The sequence below is a fragment of the Sminthopsis crassicaudata genome, chromosome 1 (assembly GCF_048593235.1).
Source record: "Sminthopsis crassicaudata isolate SCR6 chromosome 1, ASM4859323v1, whole genome shotgun sequence".
Taxonomy (NCBI): Eukaryota; Metazoa; Chordata; class Mammalia; order Dasyuromorphia; family Dasyuridae; genus Sminthopsis; species Sminthopsis crassicaudata.
In genome coordinates, this window is record NC_133617.1 from 52,306,335 (window position 1) to 52,333,494 (window position 27,160).

At 37.8% G+C, this 27,160-nt stretch overlaps 1 protein-coding gene across 4 annotated transcripts in view; it reads right to left on the reverse strand.

Annotated features, from left to right (window-relative positions):
- Positions 1-4,267: 4,267 nt before the first annotated feature.
- The window catches only part of LOC141562895 (semaphorin-4D-like), a 57,013-nt gene continuing 34,120 nt past the window's right edge, over positions 4,268-27,160 (reverse strand). For all 4 annotated transcript variants that reach the window (XM_074303198.1, XM_074303215.1, XM_074303224.1 and 1 more), the window contains 9 exons: positions 26,952-27,062; positions 18,413-18,564; positions 17,050-17,225; positions 14,844-15,000; positions 11,681-11,903; positions 10,760-10,875; positions 6,864-7,030; positions 5,955-6,007; positions 4,268-5,169 (listed from right to left, as the gene is read on the reverse strand). In XM_074303198.1, the coding sequence (XP_074159299.1) occupies positions 4,481-5,169; positions 5,955-6,007; positions 6,864-7,030; positions 10,760-10,875; positions 11,681-11,903; positions 14,844-15,000; positions 17,050-17,225; positions 18,413-18,564; positions 26,952-27,062 (1,844 nt within the window). In that variant the 3' untranslated portion in view covers positions 4,268-4,480. The remainder of the gene's footprint in view (positions 5,170-5,954; positions 6,008-6,863; positions 7,031-10,759; positions 10,876-11,680; positions 11,904-14,843; positions 15,001-17,049; positions 17,226-18,412; positions 18,565-26,951; positions 27,063-27,160) is intronic.

Consider the following 27,160-nt stretch of genomic DNA (forward strand, 5'->3'; position numbering starts at 1 on the left):
TCTTTCTCTCTGTCTCTCTCTCTGTCTCTCTGTCTCTCTCTCTCTGTCTCTGTCTCTCTGTCTCTCTCTGTCTCTCTCTCTCTCTGTCTCTGTGTGTGTGTCTCTCTCTCTGTCTCTCTCTGTCTCTGTCTCTCTGTCTCTCTGTCTCTCTCTGTCTCTCTCTCCTCTCTCTCCTCTTTCTCCTCTTTCTCTCTGTCTCTCTCTGTCTCTCTCTCCTCTCTCTCCTCTCTCTCTCTCTGTCTCTGTGTCTCTCTCTGTGTCTCTCTCTGTGTCTCTCTCTCTGTCTCTCTTTCTCTGTCTCTCTTTGTCTCTGTGTCTCTCTCTCTGTCGTCTCTGTGTCTCTCCCTCCTCCCCCCCTCTCTCTCCTTTTCTCTCTCCCTCCCCCCTCTCTCTTTCTCTCTCTCTGTCTCTGTCTCTATCTCTCTGTCTCTCTCTCTCTCTGTGTCTTTCTCTCTCTCTCTCTGTCTCTGTGTCTCTCTCTCTGTCTCTCTCTGTCTCTGTGTCTCTCTCTCTGTCTCTGTCTCTCTCTGTCTCTGTCTCTGACTCTCTGTCTCTCTCTCTGTCTCTCTCTCTGTCTCTCTGTCTCTCTCTCTCTATCTCTCTCTCTCTCTGTCTCTCTCTCTCTCTCTGTCTCTCTCTCTGTCTCTCTTTCTGTCTCTCTCTCTCTGTCTCTCTCTCTCTCTGTCTCTCTTTCTCTCTTTCTCTCTGTCTCTCTGTCTCTCTCTGTCTCTCTCTTCCCTCCCCATATTCTCTCTGGCTTCCTTTGCATTCACAATTCTCCGTGCTTGGAATGCTCTCCTTCACCTCCGCCTCTTAAAATCCCTTCTGCAAACCTTAGTACAAACACCCTCTTCCATATGAAGCCTGCCCCAACATCCCAAACTGTTTGCTGGTACCTCTGCCCTGAAATGACCTTGCTTTTATCCAGATGTGTTTTATCTATGTGTTTGTGCGCGTCTGTGTGTTGTGTCCCACAGGGCTGAGATTATCTAGGATGGCATCTGGCACGTTACAAAAGTTGGGGGTTGATTCAGGTTTTCTCTATTGTAGCCAATGTGGAAGCGTAGTGGCAACTCATAGGCCCAAAGCGTCAAATAATCAGCATGGGGTTTTGATTGGTTCTGTTTCTGACCTGGGGGGACTTAATTTGCTCCCTCTTGGGCAGCCTGGTGGCCTCCAAAGGGCTCCCCACACTGATGCTGGACATAGTGTGAGCTTCTCATCAGTTTGGCCTCCGGCTGCTCAGAACTGCACCACCCTCAGCCTCCTCTGCACCACCTGGATGCCAGCAATCTCTTTTCTCAGTCTTCCCTGTAGTCTTGATGCTTGTCCCTCTCTTTTTTTTCAAACACTCTCCCCTCCCTGAGTCTGTCATTTTTTCCTCTGGTTTTCCTTCTGCCTGTTTCTCCACCTCCTCTGAGATGCCCCATGCCCCACCCCCTACTTATCTATACCTAGCCCCATCTATGGTCTCAAGGCCAGACAACCAGCTCCCTGTGCTCCTGTCCCTCTGTACGGCCCATGGCTTTTCAGATTCAAGCTCCTTCCTTTTCCCTGGCCCCAGTCTTGCCTATGGACATGACGAGTTGACCATCTGCCCTTTTGTTCCACTCACCTAGACTTCCCAGAGCAAAGTTCCTTTAGCTTCTTCCCCCCCACCGAAGATGAGCTCCTTGATAGCAGGGCCCTCTGGCTTCTGCCCCAGAGCTCACATACTCGTGTCCAAAACAGAAACCATACCTTTCCTCCCATATTGCCTCTCTCTGTGGAGAGCAGCATCATTCTTTGTCACCCAGATTTACAAACCAGGAGTCGCCCATGCCTTCCTCTTCCTCACCTCTCCATATCTGAATAGTTGCCAAATCTTGTTAGCTCTATTTCTTAACATCTCTGCATCCCTCCCCTTTCCATAACTGACATTAATACCTTAATCTCATTACCTCTCATTTGGCCTATTATGAGACTCCTAATTGATTTCCCCATCTTCAGCTTTCCTCTTCTCCACCTTCTCCACATAGCTGTTAAAATTGATTTCCCTAAAGCACATCACTCCCTGCTGGCCCCCACGATAAAACTGGCATATAAAGCCTTCATATTTTTACATTATTTCTTTTTATGAAGCTTATGTTCCTGCCAGACCAACCTAATTACTGGTCCCTGTACATAGCGTTCCATCTCCATCCTTCATGTGTTTGCAATTTCTGTCTCCCTGGCCTGGAATAGTCTTTCTATGCACCTCTGCTAAGAGAATCCCTAACATCCTTCAAGGCTCACCCAAGTTTCTTCAAAAATATTTCTCATCACCCTACTTATCCCCCAAATTACTCTGTATCCACTTTTCTATACTATTTTGCCCAGTTAATGATACTCCCTGTACTTGTGAAGGTATAGTAATCTACATTTATTCCCATTAAATTACATCTCATTAAACTGGGCTCATCTTATCAACCTGTAAGAATCTCTTTGGAGTCCCATCCTGACTTAGCACCTTTTTTTAATTATAGTTTTTCCCCCCCTGAGGCTGAGGTTAAGTGACTTGCCCAGGGTCACACAGCCTCGAAGTGTTAAGTGCCTGAGTCCAGATTTGGACTCGGGTCTTTTTGACTGCAGGGCTGGTGCTCTATCCACTGTTATAGCTTTTTAATTACAAAACATGCATGGGTAATCTTTCAACACTGACAGTTGCAAAACCTTCTGTTCCACCTTTTCTCCTCCTTCCCCCTCCTTCCCCCCCAACCCCCAGATGGCAGGTTGACCAATACATGTTAAATATGTTAAAGTATATGTTAAATACAATATATGTGTACATATTTCTACAGTTCTCTTGCTGCACAAGAAACATGGATCACTAGCACCTTTCTCAGGCCTCTGTTGCCCATCTCTCCTCGTCACTCCTCCAATCTATTCGTCCTACAATTCTGTCTCTTGAGGTCTGTGCTGTGCCCCCCCAACCTGGATCTCCATGAGGGCAGACTGTGTCCAGCTTCCTTGCCCAGGCACACTCTCTGTACCGTGAGCGCTGCAGGTGCTCGCTGGACCGGCCTCCATCATGGAGCTCCCTCACTCTCCCCACGCCTTTCCCCTTCCATGTGCCACCCCACTGAGGACCTCCCGCCCACCTGACAAGGCCTTTGGGTCTCTGCCTCTCAGCATGTGCCCCACGGGCAGACAGCTTGGCGTTTTCTGGGCGCAGACACTAGCTATGGCTTCGAGTCAATTTCTTTTGCCACTGCCCCCACGTTTCTGGAGGAATCCCTGCAATTGTCGATTGTTCGGTGGTGTTTTTTAAGGTCATCTGATTGGATAGCTCCAATGTTCCCATCTCTCCAGCTTGCACAAAACTTTCCATTTGTGTGGTGAGGCTGAGGAGGAACAGCCAGGGCTCCCCTCCCTTTCTGCCCTTTTTCTCTCCCACTCCTCTTTTGTGGATGTGTTAATGAACAGCTGGGGAACAGAGAACAGGAGGGAAAAGGGGAAGGAACTGAGAGCAGTGATGGCTGTTTTTAATAAGTTTTGTCAGTGGGCTCCCATTTTGGCAGCCTTTGTTATGGTACACAAGAACCCTGGCTCGGGTACACCAGTGTTCTAAGAGAATGATCTGGGTGACTCAGAAACGAAGAAAGAAGTACGATTTCCCTCCAATGCAAGAAACCTGTTTATGACGGCCGAGTGCAGAGGTATGTTGAAAGTGGCCTTTTTTCCTCTTTTCCTTTCCTTTTGTCTTTATTTCAAGAAGTTTGTGGCCCTGGCAGCCAGCCCCACTTTTTTTCCCCCAATCAAAATCCCAGGCACTGAACAGACTAGGAAACATCTGCTTCCCAGGCGGCTCAAAAATGGGAGAATGTGAACTATGTGTACAGGAAACAGAACAGAGCATTTTTTAACCCTTTTTAAGGCTGAGCTAAGGCAAGCCACAAGTCCTAGGCCTTCTCTGGGGAAGGCCAGTGAAAACCTCCCTCTGTTTTATAACCACAGAATTCGGGAAAGGCCCCTGGTGGTTCCCAAGAGTTCTGAGGTACAGACCCTCATCACGGGTCACTTCTCTACCACCTGAAGACTTACAGAATACTTGCCTCATAGTAATACTCTCAGGAAATCTTGCAAATATTATCCTCCATATTTTTAAAAGGGGGAAAGCCGTGTCTCTGGGAGTATAGTATTACAGTGTCACATTAAGTGCTAGAGGCAGCACTGGCACCCAGACCCCCCTAGACCAGTCATTTCCCCAATGAACCCCACTCGGTGACATGATGATAGAAAACAGAGATTGGGAGCCAACTCTGAAAAACATTTTTAATTCTCTTTCTCTCTCATCTCTGCCTCTTTTTTATTTTTTGCAAATCTGAAGATGTTTTAAAGACCAGGCTCTGTGTCAGAAAATGAATCCCGGCTTGCTAGTGCCTTGTGGAGGAGCAGGGGCCTCCTTGCTCCACTCCGCCCTGGGGGGCCAGGTCCCCTCATCTCCCTCAGTCCCATTCACTCACTGCACCCGGGCGGCATTGTTGCTGGCACTGGCGTTCCTAGAGTCACCTTCTGAGGAAGCGAGGACAAGGGGCATCAGAGAGGAGGAGCTGTTGACGGCTAAGGTCGCCTGCTTTCGAGGGCCTGACTCCTCGGTTTCCGAGGAAAGCTCTCCCAAGCTATCTAATTTTATTGAATTTGCGACCTTTTCTTGGACCGCCGAGCGCAGACACGCGAGCCCTTTGACAAAATTCCAGGACAACAAGGAGAAAAAGAGAAAGGCAAACAAGGAGATGAATATTTTGGAGAGGATCTTCTCGTTCTGGGCTCCCCAGTGGGCAGGGTCTCTATATTTTCTGGAATCGGATTTAAAGCTCGGAGGGGCCGTCTCGGCTTGAGGCCACTCTGAGCTGCCTTTCACTAAGCTCACCAGACTCTCAGACCAAAGGTTAAGGACATAGCTTTCCACAGTGATGAACAGCTCCCTCCCACCGACTTTTTCTACCGACTGACAATCATAGCGTCCAGAATCCGCCTCCGTTATATTAAACACCAGCAATCCTTGGCCATAGAGAAGATACTTTGTTTCTTCTGCTTGGAGGCGGTTTCCATTGAATAGCCACAATGTGGAGGCCAGGTTGGACAGCGGGGAGCATCTCAGCTGGCTGCTCTGCCCGGCTGCCACAATGACATTTTGAATGGGCCTGTCTGAAAGCAAGCAGGAAGGGAAGAGTAGCAGAAAAGGAAGAACTTTAATCAGAGTGCAAATAATGAAACACAATCTATTAATACAAGATAAGCCCCCTCGGGTTTTGGAGTACACTGAAATATGGTAAAGTTAAAGCTATTAATTAGAAATTCTTTCACATGGTACTTGGGGAAAGGCGCGATGGTGACAGTGGAACAAGGACAGTTGTGGGGAATGAAAGGGGAGGCACAGAGGACAATCTGAGTGAGAATGCAATACAGCCGCGAATGAGGGCAGCCCATTCTCCAGAGACCTACCTGGGGCAAACCGACTACTGCATAAGGATTGATAAGACCTAGGAAACAGGGCTGGGTTGGAAAGTAAGATTATACGGGCACATGTACAAAGGAAGAGTGGTTTGTAAATAGCGATGTGTGTTCTTTTGAATATTACTCCTGGGACAAATCTGATATGGTCCCACCCTAGTTGCCGCTCTGGACGCAGTGCTTCCGAGGAAGCTAGGTGGTGCCATAGTGCCCACAAGCTGGACTGGCATCAGGAAGCATCAGCGCTTGACCTGACCCTCTCCACACCTGCTTTTAAATTCTGGTTACCCAGGAGGACAGTTATTAGAAAAGTATTAGACAGAGGACCCAAAAGGACAGTGATAGACAGAAGACCCAGGAGGACAATGACAGAGGAACCAGGAGGACCCAGGAGGACAGTAATAGACAGAGGACAGATAGGACAGCCCACTGGAAGAAGTGGAGCATTTCACACCAGGTACAACCAAGTTTTTACTTACCCACTTCAGGACACTCTGAAACATCTCCACTTTTAATATTCTGAATTAAAACCCTAAAAAGAAAATCAGAAAAAAGTATCCATTTGTCCTTTTTTTCCTTCAGAGACATAATGTGCTTCATGGTGGCACAAGGGACAGAACGCAGAATTCAGCAGGAGTGGTGAGACCCAGGTGTGGTTCTGAGTCGGCCACTTGCTGCCTTCTGAACCTGGACTATGACACCATTTTTCTGGGCCTCTGTGTCCTTTTCAGTCAAATGAGGGGATTGGATTTGGGGACATAAAGGTCCCTTCTGTTCTAAGTTATCATGCTACCATCAATGATTCAAAGATTTCCCCAGAGTCCCATAAATAGGGAAATAATTCCAATCAGGTCTTCTTGCCTCCAAATCTAGCTTGATGCCTTACCTTTAGCTTCCAGAGTATTTTGTGAGTGGACACTAATCACAAGATCCTTAGAAGCACCTATGAGTGCTCAAATAATTGTACCGGATAGTGCAAATGGTTTTGAGAATCAGAAGATTCTCATGTCCCCCTCCTGGACCTGACACTCACTAGCATCTGACCCCAAGGAGTCACTTAGCCTTTTTTTCCCTCCTTCCTCAGTTAAAAAATGGAGTTAATAATTAATACTCTCTCTCCTTCCCAGGACTGCTGTGCAGACACCCTCTGTAAACCATACAGTGTTATGGGAACATAAGCTAAGTAAAACATTCTCCTAAGTTTCTCTCTAGAATTCTTTTTATCTTTTTCTCTCTCCCTTTCTTGGAATGGATCAGTAAAATACATTTACAATATAAGCTTTTGTTTTTTCTTTATATCCATGACAACTAGTCTTGGGCCAGGCAACAGCAGGCATTTAATAAGTGTCTACAGGCTATGGGTTTTAGGAAGGTGTACCCTGACTTACTCAGAGTGGTTAGTATAGTCCACTGCAGAAACACACTGGTTCTGGTTCTGGGACCAAGCACAGTATGGATCTCGAGCCAAGATGCAATCCAGGCAGTGCTGGTGTCGGCTGCACACAGCTACGGGGACCTGAACCACCCGACTAGATGATGCTAAATACAACATGCCCTGAAAATATGAAAAATATGAATAAATAGATCAGGCCTTTTCTTGATCGTGGGATGTTGGGTATTGGTCAAGGGCTTTTGAGGAAAACCTGGACACAAGGTTATTGCTCATGTTAAAAATATACCAATAATATAGTATAAAAATAATGGAAAATTATTTTGCTATAAAAATGACAAAAGGGACAATTTTAGAGAAACCTGGGAAGATTTATGTGAAGCTACTACAGAACAAAGTAAGCAAAAAGATAATACATTATACAATAATAACATTATAAAGAAAAAAGTAACTGAAAAACTGGAGATCGTTGATCAATGCAATATGATGATAACGTCTACTACTCCCTACCTCTTACAACAGACCAGATAATGGACTGAAGGTGCAGAATGAGACATACATATATTTCTGCATATGGCTAATGTGTTTTGCTTAATAGTACTTATTTGATACAAGACTTATGCTTCTCTATGCTTTTTTTTTGTTGTGGAAAGGGCTTTAAAATAAATAAAAATTTGAAATCTCTCTCCACAGATGTGTTACATCAAGAACTACTTATCTGGTTAGAGAACTGTGTTATTAACAGTCATGCAAATCAATTCAATGTGCCTTTATGAAGTGCCTGCCTGATATGTGTAAGGCCCCAGGGAGATAGACAAAAATGAAAAATAAAGTCAATAACGTCAAATAAAATCATAGTGACTTATTTCTATGATCATCAAGTTAACTTAGATTAATTACAAAGACTCAGCCTCTGACTCTAGTCAGCTCCTGACCTTGCCCTGAGGAACCAACCACTCTGTTGATTACAAAAGAGAGTAAGGAGAGACCATAGGGATAAATCAGGATAAATCTGTCCCCATGACCTGAAAAATCACAAAAATTTGATGCTAGCATGATGGTGGGTCAGCAGCACCTACCTATAAGGACAGGACATGGTTATTACATTTATGTTTCATAATGCAAATAGAAAAAGCTGCTTCAGTTTTACAGGGCTGTAGACAGGACCCGTCTTCTCACTTGGGCTCAGGAAATGATTCTAGCCCACTCTTTCTCTGACTTATCACTCTCTGGCTTCTTAAAGTCATTTCTAGGTATTTTCCCCTTCCATTTCTCCCCAGAATCCACGATGACTTCTGGTCCTGACTTTTACCTACCATTTTTCACATTGAATCTATAAGAGACTTTCATATTTCAAATTGTTAGTGGTTTCCTACCTCAAAATTACCTTGTCTGTATTTTGTTTTCACTTAGCTATGAATTGTAGATCAGCAAGTGATCACGGATTTAGAGATAGAAAGAAGTTCAGAGGTCACTAAGAATAAACTATCAATTTACAGAGGAGGAAACTAAGGCCAGAAGGATTGGCCCAGACCACATTACTTCTGGATATCTGAAACCTGATTCAAATTCAGGCCTTTGAATTCCAAGTACAACATTATTCACTAGAGCACATACATCTTCCTGAAGATTCTCACTTCTTTGAGGGCAGGGGACATTAAAGTGTGTTTCTTTGTCTCTCCAGCACCTAAGCACAGCACTTTGACCAAATGAGACACACCTGGTAAGTGTTTGTCAAACTGAATCAGTGTTATCTGATTTAATGCCAGACTTGTTTTTTTCTTTCCACACATTGCCAGATATTCAGCAAAGATTTCTGGATGATTAATCCCTCTGCTTTGATTTTCTCCCTTCTTTGTTCTTCTACTTTCTTCCTGCTTCCTTTTTATAAGTTGAAAAGACTATGTGGTACTGAGCTCTACAGGTCCAAGCTTTCAAGACCACAAAGATTACTAATCTCAGCTTGTTGGATTTCTGACATTAAGTTGGTCATGAAATGCTTAGAAGACTGAATTATATAGCTGTTAAGTCGGAAATGCTAGTTTATGGATTGTTGGGGCATAAGCGGACATTGGGCAAATTTTGGAGCAAGAGAAGATATGATATTAAAACAATCCTGTACATGATCCATACTTTGGATGCAGACATCATTTCAAAATCAGTATTTTAGAGGAGAAACATTATTAACATAACATTTTTCCCACAGAATTCCTACTCACATCGTATAGAACACCAGAAGATCTACAGAACACAGCTTAGGAAATATCTAAATAACAACAATAAAGTAATTTCAATTTAATAAGTAGGCATCTATTATGGAGGCACTGTATCAAAATCTGTGGATCCAAGACCAAAAATGAAATATTCATTGCTCTCTTGGAGTTTATATTCTATTTGGTCATACTCTCAATATGCACACAAATAAATAAAGATATTTTGTGAAAGGAGAGAACATAAACAACTGTTGGACTCGCGGAAGGCTTCAGAGAGAAGATGATACCTGTGACAAACCTGAAAAGATTAGCATGAGCAACAGAGAGAGGAAGGAAATAAAAGTAAATATGCTTCATTCTGTATTCTGAGAACATTCTCTTTCTATCTGGAAGTGGATAGCATCCTGAGTCCTTTGAATTCAATAACCTTTGCTTATTGTGGTGATCAGTTACTAAGTCTTTCAAAGTTGATTATCGTTAAAGTATTGCTATTGTTCTTCTGGTTCTACTGACTTAGTTTTGCATCAGTTAGTAACATGTTTAGATTTATACCTCAGATCACTGATTTTGGCAGCGACATGGAGAATGGATTGGAAAGGGAGGAGCATGGAATCAAAGGCAATTACATTAGTTGAAGCATGAGTGTGATAAGAGTGGTGGTTGTGTGAGCAAAAAGAAGACAGATACTAGAAATGTTATACTTAACGATGCTCTGAATAAAACGTGTTTCTATCAACTGGGGAATGGGGAATAAATTGTAGCATATGAAAGTAATGGATTATCATTGTGCTATAATAAATGATGAATGTGAGAAATTTAGAAAAAAACATGAAGAGGATTGTGTTATAGATTAAAATAAGAAATAAGAAAAACCAGAAGAATGATATAAACAATGATTATGACCATTAAATGATAATTTTACTCAAAGAACGCCAAACCCCAAATAAGTTAAGAACCAATAACAACATAAAATCGGACAGTCGTTTTTAACACAGTCAATGTGTTGATTTGTTTTGCTTAACTATATTAATTTAATACAAGAAGGTTTCCATTTGAGGAAGTAGAAGGGAAGTTGGATTAATGGTTCTGACAGACAATAGGAGAGAAAAGAGCTCCAGTCTCTGCAGTTCTGGAGCTGTGAATTGAATTGACACAGATCTTCCTGAATTCTACCATACTATTTGTACATGAATATTTGTTTCATGGATATTATGTTTTTTGTGGCAAAGTGTGTCTTAGGTTTCTGTGGAGAAATAAACTGTTACCTTTATAAATGTGGCTAAGAATGAATGTAGTCTAACGGGAAGTATATCAGTGGAGGCTTGAAAACTAATGTTCTAGAAAGGCTTATGCCTTAGACAGCTGAAGAAGTAACTGCTGTCAGGAGTAGTCTATATGAGGTGCTACCTTACTTAAAAAACAAAAACAAAATTTATTAAATAAGCAAAAGGACTTCCCAGAAATAATAAAGATGATCTTGTTACTTAAAATCCCAAGGAAGGAGGAACAAAGAGAATAGTAGACATTCAGCAGTATATTCTCAGAGAAGAAAAGAAATTATAGATTATGTACTAGACAGGTTTTTAATGACTAGAATGAAAAGCATCAAATAACAGTCAGGTGGTTAAGAGACTAATGGTACACAGTACCATCATGATTTTAAAGAAGGAACTGGACTTACTTTTTCTGCAGACAGTTTGAGAGATTGCACAGATTCTGGTGTCTGGAACAGTTGCAACTCCTCCACAATGAACATGTCCCCATCACAGTTGAAAGCTTTGTGCAAATAGCCATTGTCTACATAATACCAAATGCATTTTAAGATATACAAAATAGATACTAAGCATATTATAGTTTTTAAGGACACTGAAATTCACATTTAATATTAAAGCAAAACTTTAGAAAAAAGAAATGGAAGCAAAATAGCTTCATAGACATGGTGTATATTATCTCTTGTTTCTTCTTTTTTATTTTACTCTATATCAGTTAACATAAGTCTTCTAATTGCACATGTTTAACATATATTGGATTACTTGCTGTCTAGGGGAAGCGAGGGAGGGAGAGTGAAAAAAGAGTGAAAAAATTTAGAACACAAGGCTTTGCAAGGATGAATGTGGAAAACTAACTTTGCCTGTATTTTGAAAATAAAAAAAACTATCATTAAAAATATTACAGTGGACTACATATTTACTTTGTTTTAAAATGTAATAGTATAAATGTTTTATTGTAAAAAACCAATAAGTCTTCTCATATTTCTTTGAATTTCTCACCTTCAACATTTATTACAACATAATGATGATCCATCATCCCATATGCCACAGTTTATTCAATCATTCCCCAGTTGATGGGGACACATTTTTGTTCAGTCTTGCTAACTGTAACATATCTAGTATCTATCTTCCCTATACTACTCACATAATCACACTGATCATGAATCCTGACCTCATTAGAATAAAAAAAAGTGTTCCTTTCAATGGTTGGTATAACCAAAAGAGTTGGAATTTAGTTAAAAATTCTTTTTGTATTAAGTAGCATCCTGTGGCCATGAAAATCTCTTTAGATCAAGGCTTCCTATTCCTTTCTCCTCCAAAGAATCACTTACCTGTGGCTAGGAATAAAACATCATAGGTTCTTTGATCCAGACCAATTCTTCTGTCTACTACAATCTTAGTATACACTGAGGCTCTTTTCAGTAACACAGGTACACCCCCAATTGGATGAAGGGCACTGTGCAATAATGGGTGGTCTCTCACAAACTGTAGGGTTTTATCAGGCAAATCAAGAGAAGTGTTAAATCCAATGCTCCGAGCAAAATTATTAATACACTAGAAAAAGTACAAGAGATGTATAATTACAACTAATTATCTTATTTTGCAACTGCTCAAAACAAGATGTCTACATTTGGAAAGGTCTAACTTCTAGAAAAGAAGCAACATTTGTTATGTGGAATAGTCAGTAAAATCTTACAAGTTACAAGCATTTATTGCTTCATAAAATGAGAACTGAAATAAAGGTAAATCAAATGCAGATGAGTAAGCCTGTAAATATAAACCCTGCTGTCAGATTGTGTAAGTCTTTTTTTTTTTTTTTTCTCTTTAAGAAAAAAGACAGGGGGTGGAGGGCAGTAGATAGAAGACCAGGTCTGGAGTCAGGAGGACCTGAGTCTGGCCTCAGATACTTACTGGCCATGTGACCCTGAGAAAGTCATTTAAGATTGTAAGATTGATTGTCAAAAAGGAAAAGAAAAAGGAAGAATGACAAAAATTCAAACATATATGTTTGGTATCTAGGACAAGAGACTTGGTTACAATTCAGATCTCTTACTTGCCATATGACCCTGAGCAAAACATTTAATCCCTCTTGATCTAAAAGAAATGGTTTGGATCATTCAACTGTACTTTCCTATTCTAAAAGTCTCCAAGGCAGGGATTTTAAGAAGAGTTTACTATACATCGCCCCTTGTAAACTAAAGGGGAAATCTTGTGTCATTGTCTTTGAATGAAATGACGTCAAAGAATCTCAAAACCTCAGTTAGAAAGGACCTCGGGATCATCTGATCCAACCCACCTCCAACAGTCTTTCCAATTCTGAGATTCTGTGAACAAGAATAGCCATTACAATAATGATAAGAAGGGTGTCTACATAAAAAGTTAGCAACTTTATCAGGCACTACTGAGGGTCTGCTCATTAAGAAAGACAAACAATTCCTTAGTCATGAAAGCTTCTGGAGGTAGACCAAAAGTTTGTGAATGCCTCTATCCCCTTGGTACTTCATGATTTCAAGGAGGTGGGTCCAACTATAAGAGTTTGGGAAACCAGGTAGGGTATTTCAGTAGCTCAAGAAATCTTGCAGGTAATGGGACAGTGGGGGCAGTAGGAGATAGAGCAATGAAGAAAGAGTTGCAAAGGGTAAGAGAAATTAAGATTATACAAGCCTCTTCACCAAAGCAAGAACACACTTGGATTGGTGTAAGACCTTAGGCAATAGAGATATAGGAAGAAAAGCCATCTCAGAATTAGTGGTTCAAAATAGTTGTTCTATTTATTTTTCAGGGATATGCTTCCCCAGGTTAAGAGCAAACAAAGACTTCTTTTTAGTTTTTCATAACTAGTAACAACAACAACAAAAAACCCAACAACAACTGGGAATAATAATAATAGTAATAAATATTTAAAAATACAGTGAATTAGATTAAATTAGATTAGATTAGATTAGGCAATCAACTACAACAATGTTGTTTTCTATTCTGGAAAACACTGAATCAAGATGCAAGAATACTTTACAGATATCTTTTTGATACTTTAGTAAATATAAATCCCTTGAATGGAGTCCAGGAAGACCTTGTTCAAATTGGTTTCTGCTCTACAATGAACACCTAATTGAGTTCATAATAACTCTTTTATTCTGAGCAAGTCAGTGGAAGAAACAAAACTCAGGTCTATTTTGAAAGCATATTGACTGTAAAAAGTATACTTTTAATGTGATCTTAATATGTAAACCAAGGGAAAAGAAAGATAACTGTAGACCAATATTATTAATGAATTAATTTTAGATAAAAGCTGGAAAAAAACTATAGCAATTTATTTTAAAAAATCATTCACAGGGATCAAATTGGGTTTATATCAGGGATACAAGGAAGATTCAACACCAGGAAAACAAAGAACATAACTACTTAAAAATAAGTATCTAAAACCATATGTTGTTATCAATGAATGCAGAAGAGGTCACTGACAACACTCATTTATACAATGTTCACTTCTAACTCAATTCCATCAACTAGGCTGACATTCTAAGTTCTATACTCTAAGTTACTTTTAACTTTTTTTGGCGGGGTGGGGTTTTGGGGAGTTATATATTTTTTTAACTTCTGATCAACTGTCTTATCATGCTACAGATTCCTTCATTTGTGTGGTTCCCTCTAAAAAGATAATGCAAGTCATGTACATTTTTAACCCTGCCCTCCTTCTGATTCTTTGAACTTCTGCATCATGTCCCACCCACCTTTTGGCATAGTGCCCAGATGTCAATTAGATCATAGTGAGTATTTAATAAATGTTTTATTTAATGCCCAAATATCTCAAATATAGGCATCATGGAACCTTAAAAATATTTTAAGAAAGACTTATCTAAAACCAAAAGCTAGCATCATATGTTTTGGGGAAAGACTAGAAGTTTTTCCATAATATGAATAAAACAAGGATGCCATCCTTCTCTGATCTTATTTAAAATAGATCCAGAAATACCAGTAATAATAATAATGCAAAAGGAAGAAATTAAAGGTATAAAAATAGGCAAAAAGAAAATGCTATCCCTATTTGCTAATGACATGATAGTTTACTTAAAAATCTTTGAGTATCAGCCAAGAAACTAATTGAAACAATTAATAGCTTCAATAAAGAAGCAGGATACCAATTCCCCCCCCCCAAATGATTAAAATGAAACAAAGCAGATGAAGTACACATTGTAGGTGCTAGAAGACTTAAGTTACTAATTTGATATGTGACTTTGAATAAGTCATTTTACTTTCTGTTATATAAGTTTCAGTTAACTCATTAAGATATCAGACTAAAGATCTCTAAAATTGCTTTCAATTCTGATATTTTATGTTCTAAGTACCCTTCCTAGGTTAACATCCTATATTCTATACTCTAAGTTCTAAGTTCTCTTCCAGCTTAGATACCTTCTGCTCTATTCTGTGATTCTGTGGTTGGATTGGTTATTCCTATACTGTTTTCTCCCCTAAAGGAAATAAAAGAATATTTACAGCACCAGGTCGAGGGACAGGAACTTCTCCTCTGTGCATCACCCACTTAACATGAGAATTTTCCATGGTTATAAGTCCTTTGTATTTTCCTTTGGAGAAAACATCTTGAACTGTTTTCATACTATAAGCACAAACTGCGGTGGTATCCAACTTCCCCCTAAGAAAAATGCAGGGCGGGGGGAAAGGAAAATAGAGTGAATTATACTTTTTGCATCATTACAGGAAGGAAGTGTGTTAAAGCTGAAATAACCTTCCAAGGAGCATGCTGCTACCTGTTTTCTTTGGCCACATTTTAACTTCTACTAAAAATAATTTTCTTATTCAAAGGAAAGGCATGATATGTCTTTTAGATGGATTTGTGATGTTATTTAAAGTCCTCAAAGCCCTATGCTCCTAGTGACTATGTCTGCAGGATTGTAGAGGTCAGTTGCCTGTAAGGGCATTTCCTTCAACTGCCCATTCTTCTGTTCTCCTGTGGTAAGATAAGGTGAATTACAGTCATTCTGCTATGCACTGGGAATCCTGCTTTTCCACAAGAAGACAGGTGGGTCTTAGAGAATGTAATAAAATAACACCAAAGACTAGTGTGTGGGAAAGAATGATGGTGTGGAGTTCCAGAACTTGAATTCTGGCTACCAGTGTGTATCCTAAACCCTTTTTCTGGTTCTCAAGTTTCCTCATATGCAAAATGAAGGAATTGGACTAGATTTTTATGGACCTTTACAATGCTGATATTTTCTATTGTCAAGCTAGGGTGTATCCAGAGGAAGTAGGTCTTGGTCAGATGAGGAAGGAATTAAAGACAAGCTACATGAAGATTAATTCAGGAAAACTAAAATGTTTAATCTGGAGAAGAAAAAAGTTTTTTCTTTCTTTCTTTTTATTTTTTGGTGGGGAGGTAGCAATCAAGGTTGTTACTTGCCCAAGGTCGCACAACTATTAAGTGTCTGAGGCCATGTTAAAACTCAGGTCCTCCTGACTCCAGGGCTGGTACTCTATCCACTGTGTCATCTAGCTATCCCAAAAAGTATTTTCTTAATGAAAAAGAGAAAAGGAAAGAGAGCAACATAATAATTGTTTTCAAGTACTTTGTCCTGTGGAAAAGGCATTAGACTCTGAATATAGAACTAAGGGCAAAAGGAAACATTGGAAGATGATAAAATGTTTTGATGCAAACAAATCCACACACACAAACATATTTAGTGGTTACTATCATCTTAGTTAAAAATAGGTCAGTTGATATTATAATTTTAAATTTCCCAGGCAAAAGAAATAACTTTGCTTGACCCATGATAACAAAGATAAAGAATGATCCAAAAGATCAAAAAGAAAAAATAGTTAGAATGGAAGATGACAGGGGAAAAGCATAGTGTTAAGTCAGAATTACAGGAAAGAACCTTACAAATCATCGATTAATTTTAAAATTATAACTTTTTTTGACAGTACATATGCATGGGTAATTTTTTATGACATTATCCCTTGCACTCATTTCTATTCTGAATTTTCCCTCCTTCCCTCCACCCCCTCCCCTAGATGGAAGGCAGTCTTATATATGTTAAATGTGTTATAGTATATCCTAGATACAATATATGTGTGCAGAACCGAATTTCTTGTTGCACAGGAAGAATTGAATTCAGATGCTGTCTATTTTCACATAGAGAATTGATGGATTCAGAGTACAGATTGAAGCATATTTTTTCTTAATTTTTCTTGCCTTTTTTTCAGAACAAAGTTAATGTGGAATTATGTTTTTCATGACTATATATGTATAATAGATATTGTATTTCTTGTTTTCTTAATGAGTAGGGTTTGGGTAGAGGAAAAAACTGTGCAACTGAACATTTCAAAAGAAGAGTATGGGGTAGGGGTAGGCCTGATCATCCTTAAAATCTGTTCTGATACAGATTTTCTGGTATATGTGAAAGTCCCTTCCAGCCCTTCCTGTTCCATATTCTTAATTTCCTCCTAGTTCAGCCATATTCTAAGGTCTCTTCTAAGTCCTGATATTCTATATTCTGTGTTCCAAGGTTCCTCTAGCTCTAGTATTCTATGGATTCTTTCACAAAACAATACTTTCTCAAAGTGCTTTTCTAACTATAGTTTAATTAAAAACAATTCTTGTGGAAACAAATTAATTTTATGGATAAACAACCTAGCTTGAACTGTTTCAGCTTTTCAGGGGCAGAAGAAAATTTTTCCATCTTACCATTGCTGCATAAAAATCCCATAAAAGATTGTTTCTCTCCAGTCCCCTGTCTTAAGTAAAAACACATCCTGAACAACGTTAAAGTGGAAATCTGATTCTGGAAAAGAACAGATGAGGCTGGCTTTTAAAAATGATGTCCATCTCTTCTGTAATAGTCGTTTTCCACCAAGATCACCCTATAATAAGAAAAATGTCCCAACTTAGAGACACAGGCTTCTGGTGAATAACAATGGAAGATGATAAAATGTTTTGATGCAAACAAATCCACACACACAAACATATTTAGTGGTTACTATCATCTTAGTTAAAAATAGGTCAGTTGATATTATAATTTTAAATTTCCCAGGCAAAAGAAATAACTTTGCTTGACCCATGATAACAAAGATAAAGAATGATCCAAAAGATCAAAAAGAAAAAATAGTTAGAATGGAAGATGACAGGGGAAAAGCATAGTGTTAAGTCAGAATTACAGGAAAGAACCTTACAAATCATCGAATTCAACCTCTTTTTTTTGAGGAGGGGAAAATGAGACCCAGAAATCTGAAGTGATCTGTTCGAGGTCACAGAGAGATTTGATGGCAAAACCAGAACTGGATCCCAGATGACAAGGTCCTCCAGCAACTTATACATGCTAAAGAGTGAGAATGAAAGATAAAGGATTTAATGAACACTGAGCTTTATGGGAAAAAATTAAGAAAGAAGGATCCTTTCTTTTCCTGATGTGACACAGACACAGATGATGTGCTCAAAAACATCAAGAATAGATGAAAAAAAAAAAAGAATAGATGATGAATCTCCTCCCATTCTTCATTAACATAAGCCTGAATCTGTGAACAACTCAATTTTTGGAATAATGAAAAAAGTTTAAATTTTCTGTGTTTTTACTATGATATAACAATGTTAACTAGTAGATCAAAACCAGTGTGTCTTTGATATGGAAATAGTGATATGAAATAGGGATGGAGTTAATTTCATAGGAGTAATGCTGAAGAGAGATGGAGAGGAGAAAAACAGATAGTAGAGTTTCCAGCTGCATGTCTCCTTTCTTTTCCTTTCACTCCTGTCTTCCTTTCCTTCTCCTTCTACCCTTTCTCCTCTGTTCTGCCTTTCAGAAAGACACAAGAGAAGGTTTTGAGAGACACTTTGGAAGGGTTTGGCTATCATGTTTTAGCTATGTTATCAGGAAAGAGTAGTGGCTGGGTGTATGCTTCTCGTTGTTCTTTGTTTATAGCACAAATTGGCCTAGGGATCAGTCATTAATTGATCATATGGTCCATGTTCAAGACTTTCTTTGCTTGCTTCATACATAAAAGTTTGTTCTCCATGCAAACAAGCAAAACAGCATCACTAAACAATTACTCACTTTGCAGACTCGAGCAATTCTGGAAACTAGAGGTTTCTCATAGAATTCAAATTCAATAGCTGTTTCAGTGAAGAATACATAAATTTTGTCATCATCTCCATCAATATTTCCCCTGCTCTCTTGTATGAAATCCATATGAACAAATCTGGGTTCTGGAACAAAGAAGCACACGTGTTACTGCACAAATTTTATTACAAGCTCTGGAAGTGAAGCCAAAACAGATGAGATATTTTTTACCTTTTCTTGATACTGTCCCACATTCTCTTGCCTATGAATTTTTGCTTATACTGTTTCCCATTCCTGGGAATTTCTTCCTTTTCAAAACTTACCTACCATTCAAAGGCTAATACAAGTGTCAAATTTCCTATGGAATGTTTCCTGCTCCCTCCCCCTCTCAGTATAAGTGATCTTGCCTCGTCCAATTTTAAGGTCTTATCATTTTGGAAAAATATAATTTTGTAGGATTATAGAGTGTTAGAATTGATAGTAATCTTAGAGCACAGAGTATCAGAACTAAAAGGAAATTAAAAGATCAGAGTTGGATTGTGCCTAATTGACTCACTTCCCCACTCACCATAGAGGCTCTTCCAAACCTTTTCATTCCTCCTCTTGCCACCCCTTTATACTTTTTAATCTTAGTACCTGTCTTCAAATTTCACTGAAAAAAAAAACTGAGGCCATTTGCTCCTTCTTCCCTCTTCCTCCTCTCATATCACTCAGAAATACATGTCTTCGGCCACTATCTCTTCCTTCATCACTGTCTCAAATGAACAGATGCCAAAATAAACCCTTTTATGTATGCAAGTCTTCTCCCTCCAGCATTCCTATTCTTTGACTAATCTTCAGTCCCTCCCTATTTGTTTACTACTTCCTTGCTGCTTACAAACATACCCATGTCTCTTCTTTTCTTAAAAAATCCTCCCTTGATCCATCTGACTATTATCCTACCACTCTTCTCTCTTTCAAGAATAAACTCCTTGAAAAGATTGTCTCATACAATCAGCACTTCCACTTCCTTTCTTCTTTCCTTTTAACTCTGTGAGGTTTATCTTCTGGCCTCATTCTGTTAGGTTCTTACTAAGTGCTAATGAGATAATGAGATATTAGGTTCTTACTAAATGCTAAGTCAGTACTTAACAATTCTCTGGTTCCGCCCTTTAAGGGGAGTTTTACCCCTTCGAACTTCTGGGGAGGAGTTTACATGTTTAAGAGGAGCAAGTTAATTAGTTGAAGTATTTTTCCCAGAAGCCCCTGAGTTATTCCACGCCCATTCTCTGGGAGGATAAAAGAAGCAACATTGAGCAAGGGAGGGGAGTCTCTACTCTAGGTCAGAGTTGGCGGCTCTCTACAGGAAGAAGAATCTGGCCGAGAGATTGAGTTGAGACAGCAGATCTCCTCCCAGAGAGCAATTGGCAGTTTCTGGAGACAACAGAACATTACAAATTGGTGCCCAAAGTGGGGCAAGGACTTTTTGCTTATCCTGACAAGGACTTATTCTGAGCCCTTCAGAGGAGCTAGCCTGGACCTTGACATTTTGGCGCCTGAACAGGGACCTGAATATGGTCATAAAGTGATCCACACTAAAAGTTTAATTGCTATTTTAAGAACTTCTTGAATTCTTGTATGTGGTATTTGGACATTCTGTATAAGTTTAAAGTATAAGTTTAAAGATTGTATTGGGTCATCCTGAGATTATTTAAAGAGACTCAAAAATAATAGTTTTTTTCCTTGGTTTTTTGAAAGTGTTTCTGTCAAGGACAATATGCAATTTGGGATATTTTTCTATGTAATGGGCATTTTAAAAGCAATATGAATTGTATGTATAGTGCTCACTTATGAAATATCTATTTGAATATGATAGTTGTTTAAGTTGTGAAATTATTGAGACAAATTCCTTACTGTTATCAATATAAGGTTATGATAAATATTTGTTTTAGAATTTATCAGAAATCTGATTAATGGAATCTGTTACTGGGAATAAAAAGTTTTCTTGAGCTTAAAGTTAACTAGTTAATTAGTTAATGCTTTTTGTGAGTTTTAAAGCTCTACCTTCTGGCAGTTAGTGGGACAATTGATTGGAAGTTGCATTTTAACTGCTCATGTTATAGTTATGTTTTTGCATTTTTTCCTCATGTAACTGATTTCTATGATAAGAGCAATGGTCAATAGAATTGTTAATGCGATTCAATTATGTCATGCCTTGCTATTTTCAGTTGTATTATATGCAATCATTCTATCTTAAATACTTGGGCAAATAAGTTTTTTTTTTTTTTTTTTTGCCTGATCATTTATCTGCTACTGGATATTTGTGCTTTGTTTTTTTAAGGGTTTTAAATAATAAGAGGACAATTAACATAAGTTTGTGAGACCTAAGTGCTGTTACAGCTTGACCTGTAAACTAACCTTTATTTGTTAGATTTATGTTTGTGCTCTAGATTTGGTCAAATTACAGATACTGACTTGCTTCTGGGACCTAGATCAGCGTTGATCAGCTTTGATTGTCAGCACAGCAGACCCACTCTCTGCATGGAATGCAGACCAGTTCTTTGGAATCTCCAATCATATCTCAGCCAGCATCAGCTTTAAAAGAGACAATGGACTAAACCCTACTTCTAGGGAACTTTGGACAGATGTGGAGGACTTTGCCTCCAAAAAAAAAAGATTTGTGCTGTATACTCTCATGATTTAACCATAAAGAGAGTAGTCAGGACTCCTTTTCAGTCCACTCAACAGAATGAATTATTTGCTATCATGCTAGCTCTTACTTATTACCCAGGACACATAAATATAATTACTGATTCAGCCTATTCAGTAGGTGTAGTACAAAGAATTGCCACAGCCCAAATAAAATTTGCAGTCTCTAATATTTATCAGTTCTTTAAGGAACTTCAAGAGCAAGTGAGAAAGCATCCAGGCAAGATTTATATCTTGCATGTCCACTCACATAGTGGACTCCCAGGTCCTATTTTTGATGGAAATTCAAAGGCAGATAGCCTTTTAACTATGTTAGCCAGTACTCCTTTATTTCAGGAAGCACAAGAATCTCATTCTAAATATCATCAGGCTGCTTGAGCTTTACGTTTACAATTTGGAATAACAAGAGAGGAAGCTAGGAGCATAGTAAAAAGCTGTATAGCTTGCCTTCCTTTCCACACTCCTACACTCCCTCCAGGGAAGAATCCTCATAGTTTGAAACCCACTGAAATCTGGCAAATGGATGTGACCCATTATAAATCTTTTGGCCATCTGTCTTTTATCCACGTGGTGGTAGATACCTTTTCAGGATTCACTTTTGCAGTGCCAACAGCAAAAGAGACAGCCTGAGTGGTCACTGAATTCCTTATCCAAGCATTTGCAATTATGGGTGTGCCACAAGAAATAAAAATAGATAATGGACCTGCATATTCTTCTAAACATTACCTTCTATTTCTTATTTGGTTGCAAATTCTTTCCTTATCCATAATGATAAAAATTTCCATGCTCCCCTAATTTGCTGATGATATCACCCTTTAAATCAAATCATAAACCCATTTTGACTTTATCTTGGTATATAGTGTAAGATTCTTATTTATACTTAGTTTCTGTCCAATTGCTTTCTTGTTTTCCCAGAAATTTTTGTCAAATAGTGAGTTACTGTCCCCAAAGCATAAATCTTTGGATTTATTAAATACTAAATTATCAAGATCACTTATTACTATGTATTATGTACCTGAGGCATTCAACTAATTCACTCTCTATTTTAGCCACTACCACATGGTTTTAATGATTATCATTTTGTAATACAGTTTGAAATCTGGTATGGCTATGCAACCTTCCTTTACATTTTTAAAAATTGATTCCCTTGTGTGTCTCGAGTTCTTGCAGATGAACTTTGTTATTATTTTTTCCTGCCTCTATAAAATTGTTTTGGTAGTTTTATTGATATGACACTAAAAAAAGAAATTTATTTAGGTAGAGTTGTCATTTTTATTATATTGGTTTGTTCTACCCATGATCAACTTATCTTTTTTTTTTTAACAGTTAATTTTTTTTATTTTTATAATTTTAACATTTTTTGACATTATATATGCATAAGTAATTTTTTTTTTAAAAACATTATCCCTTGTACTCCCTTCTGTTCCGAATTTTTCCTCTCCTTCCCTCCACCCCCTCCCTTAGATGGCAGGCATTCCCTTCCCATACATATTAAATATCTTATAGTATATCCTAGGTACAATATATATGTGCAGAACCGAATTTTGTTGTTGTTGTTGCAAAGGAAGAATTGTATTTGGAAGGTAAAAATAATCTGGGAAGAAAAACAAACAAACAAAAAAATGCTCACAGTTTTACACTCATTTCCCAGTATTCCTTTTCTGGATGTAGCTGATTCTGTCCATCATTGATCAATTAGAATTGGATTAGCTCTTCTCTACGTTGAAGATATCCACTTCCATCAGAATACATCCTCATACAGTATCATTGTTGAAGTGTATAATGATCTCCTAGTTCTGCTCGTTTCACTCAGCATCAGTTGATGTAAGTCTCTCCAAGCCTCTCTGTATTCCTTCTGTTGGCCATTTCTTACAGAACAATAATATTCCATAACATTCATATACCATAATTTACCCAACCATTCTCCAATTGATGGACATCCATTCATTTTCCAGTTTCTAGCCACTACAAAAAGGGCTGCCACAAACATTTTGGCACATATAGGTCCCTTTTCCTTCTTTAGTATTTCCTTGGGATATAAACCCAGTAGTAGCACTGCTGGATCAAAGGGTATGCACAGTTTGATAACTTTTTGGGCATAATTCCAGATTATGAGCAACTTATCTTTCTCCAAATGTTTAGATCTGTATTTGTATGAAAAGTGTTTTGTAACTGAATTCATATAGATCCTGTTTTGGCAAATAGATTCCCAAGTACTTTATATTGTTAGCAGTTTTTTAAAATGGAATTTTCCCCCCATCTTTTTGTGTTGAACTTTGTTAGTAATAAATAGAAATGCTGATAATTTATATGGATTATTTTGTATCTTGCAACTTTAATAAGTTGTTTAATTGTTTCAACTAGTTTTTAGTTGATTCTCTTAAGTATACCATCATATCACCTGCAAATAATGATAGTTGTTTCCTCATTGCCTATTCTAATTACTTAAAAATTTTTTTTCTTGTCTTATTGCTATACCTAAATTTCTAACACAATATTGAAGAACAGTATTGATAATGGGCATCTTTGCTTCATTTCTGAATTTCCTGGGAAGGCTTCTTGTTTATCCCCATTACAAATAATGCTTACTGATAGTTTTAGAAAGAAACTAATAATTTTCAGGAAAGCTCCATTTATTCCTATATTTTGTAATGTTTTGGATTTTTTTTTTAAAGTAGGAATGAGATTGTATTTTGTCAAAAGTTTTTACTGAATCTATTGAGAAAATGGTATGATTTCTGTGGTTTAATTATTGATGTAGTCAATTATGCTGACAGTTTCCTAATAACGAACCAGCCCTGCATTTCTTGTATAAATCCCAGTTGGCCATAATGTGTGATCTTTATGATATATTGCTTTAATCTCCTTGCTGGTATTTTAGATGAAATTTTTACATTAATATTCACTAATTTTCTTTCTGTTTTGGCTCTTTCTGGTTTAGTTATCAGTACCACATTTGTGTCATAAAACGAATTTTGTAGGAATTTTTCTTTCCTTCTTTTTCTCAATAGCTATGTAGAACTACAATTGCTGTTCTTTAAATGATTGGTAGAACTCAATCCATTTGTTTTGAGGAACTTTTTTTTTAGGGAGCTCATTTATGGCTTGCTTAATTTCTTTTTCTAAAATAAGATTATTGAAGTACTTTATTCTTCTTCTGTTAATCTGGACAATTTACATTTTTGTAAATATTCAGATATTTTACTTAGCTTATCAGATTTTCAGGCATGTAATTGAGCAAAAAAGCTCCTAACAATTGTTTTAATTTTCTTTTCATTGTTGATACATTCTCCCTTTTCAATTTTGAAATTGTTAATTTGATTTTTTTTCTTTTTAAAGCAAATTGTTTATCTAATTTTATTGTTTCCCCCCCAATAAAACCAGCTCATTGTTTATTTACTTCAATGGCTTTCTTATTTTTAATTTTATTAATATTCTTTTGATTTTCAGTATTTACAACATGGTATTTAATTAAGAATTTATAATTTGTTCTATTTCTATTTTTTATTGCATGTTCAATTCATTGATGTGCTTTTTCTATATTTTATTGATGTAAGCATTTAAAGATGTGCCCCCTTAAGTACTGCTTTTATTGTATCTCATAAATTTTATTATGTTGCCTCATTGTTGTCAATTCTCTTCAGAGAAATTATTTATTGTTTCTATGATTGGTTCTCTGATCCACTGATTCTTTAATATTATATTATTCAGCTTCCAATTAATTTTAATCTATGTTTACATAGCCCTTTATGAAATATAATTTTATTTCAATCTGGTTTTGAAAATTATGCATTCAATATTTCTACTTTTCTGCATTTGTTTATGAAGTTTTTATGCCCTAATTTAATAGATCAAAATTTGCAAAAGTACTACATACCCCGAGAAAGAGGCATATTCTTACACCTTATCCTAGTTAAAATGGTCTTCTTGCTACTTCTTACACAGTATGATCCATCTCTTGAGTCTATGCCTTTTCTCTTGTAATATGTCATATGACTATAAATAGCTTTAATGTCTTCATCTGAAAATTGTCTGTTTATATCCCTTGACCATTTATCAATTGAGGAATAAAAATCTTACTCAATTCTCTATTTTAGAAATAAGGTCTTTATCAGAAACACTGGCTATAAAAATTGTTTCCCAGCTTTCTGCTTCCCTTCTAATCGTGGCTGCACTGGTTTTGTTTGTCTAAAATCTAATTATATGTAATCAAAATTATCCACTTTGCATTTTATGATGCTGAAGAGAGGACCCTGAAATTCTGAAAATCCTTGAAGGAGAAAATCTCCTTTAACTCCACCTCAATAAGGGACCCTGCCCCAAGGACAAACAGTTTCATCCTTGTTATCTGAGTGGGGTTGACTCAGTCTTGAAATTCATTAAATTCAATTCAAATTCTAGCTCAAGCTGAAACCCAGGAGGAGCTAACTTGGGACTTCACCCACGGGCCCCCTTTAGCTAAATCTCCCATTATAAAAAGAGCCAAGCTGGAGTCCTCTCTTTGCAGAGGTTCCAAACATGCCAGCTCCATGCGTGCCATGCCAAGGGCCTCTGTCCATTGGAATACTCTTTCCAGTGCCATATTCTCTTTATCCTTACCTGTTTCCTAACCAGACTTCATGCCTCTCTGTCAGGATTTCTAGCCTTACTTCCAATCCCCATAATAAACCCTTTTATCAATCTAGGTTTTCAAGTCCGTAAATTCCTTTACAGAGAACCTCTGTGCTTCCAGAAGGGAGTCCCCAAAACTCCCTACCCTTGCATCAAATCCCAAGAGGTTACAAAGATCTCCATTTGGTTCCCTGAACCCCAAACCTGCCATTAGACCTTATCATTTAATTCCCTGACCACCAGAAACCCTAATCACATTTTGGTTCCCTAAATCTAAACCTCACCAATGCTATCTAGTGATTCTTTGCCCCTAAATTCCTCTCTTCTCCAAAGATCTGACTATCCCTTTCCCTTCTAATTTACCTATCGTATCACTTGATGTCTAAATCATGAACCCATTTTGACTTTCTTTTGGCATAGGGTGTTAGATGTTGCTCAATGCCTAGTTTCTGCCATACTATTTTCCAGTTTTCCCGGCAACTTTTGGCTGATAGTGAATTCTTATTTCAGAAGCTGAGATACATTAGAATACTATAGTCAATGACTATTGTCTTGTGTACCTCACCTATTCCACTGATCCACTACTCTTTTTTCTTAGATGGTTTTGTACCAGATGGTTTTGATAACTCTTGTGCTATATGTCATTCCTAGAATTCTCTTCCTCCATTTATTTGCCTTCCTGCATTTATTTTGCATTTGAAGTTTCACCTCAAATCCCATCCTCTGCAATAGGCCTTTTCCTTTTTTCCCTCAATCCAAGTGCCTTCCCTCTGATATTATATCCAATTTATGGTATATAAAATTTATAAGCATGTAACTATATCTCTCATTAGAATATGAGCTCATTGAGCACAGGAACTGTTTTTGGCTTCCTTTGTATCCCTCACAGCTCAGTGCCTGTCAAACAGTGAGTAATAAGTGCTTGTTGACTTGATTTTTTTTGACTTTGAAACTATGTTAGCATAGAGAAAACAAAACTAGAACCTTTAGATACAGAATACAAAATTTCAGTGTTGGGAAGCTAAGAACACAGAGCAAAGAAGGTGGAGTTGGAAGGGACTTTTAATATTATCTAATACAATTAGATTCCAAAATTCATAGTAACTGAAAATAATAAATGCATTGCAGATTTAAATAAAAACACACTGAACTGGCTTGAATTTTGTTCTTAGTTCTACTTTCCTTAGATACAACTACTTCAAGTACTGAAATAAGCTGAATACATGTCTTTTACCATTCAACCAAGATGTTTTGAATTCTGTCCTTAAATGATTTTCCAGACCCCGAAATATAACAGGCTCAGTACCCAAAAAGTTGTTATAGGTAGCTGAGTAAAGTGCACCATCTGTGAAGAAATGGGAAAAAAAAAGGTACAGAAATATTTACTAAAACAAAAAAATTAGCCAACATCCACCAAAATAATAAAGACCTAAGTAATTGTAT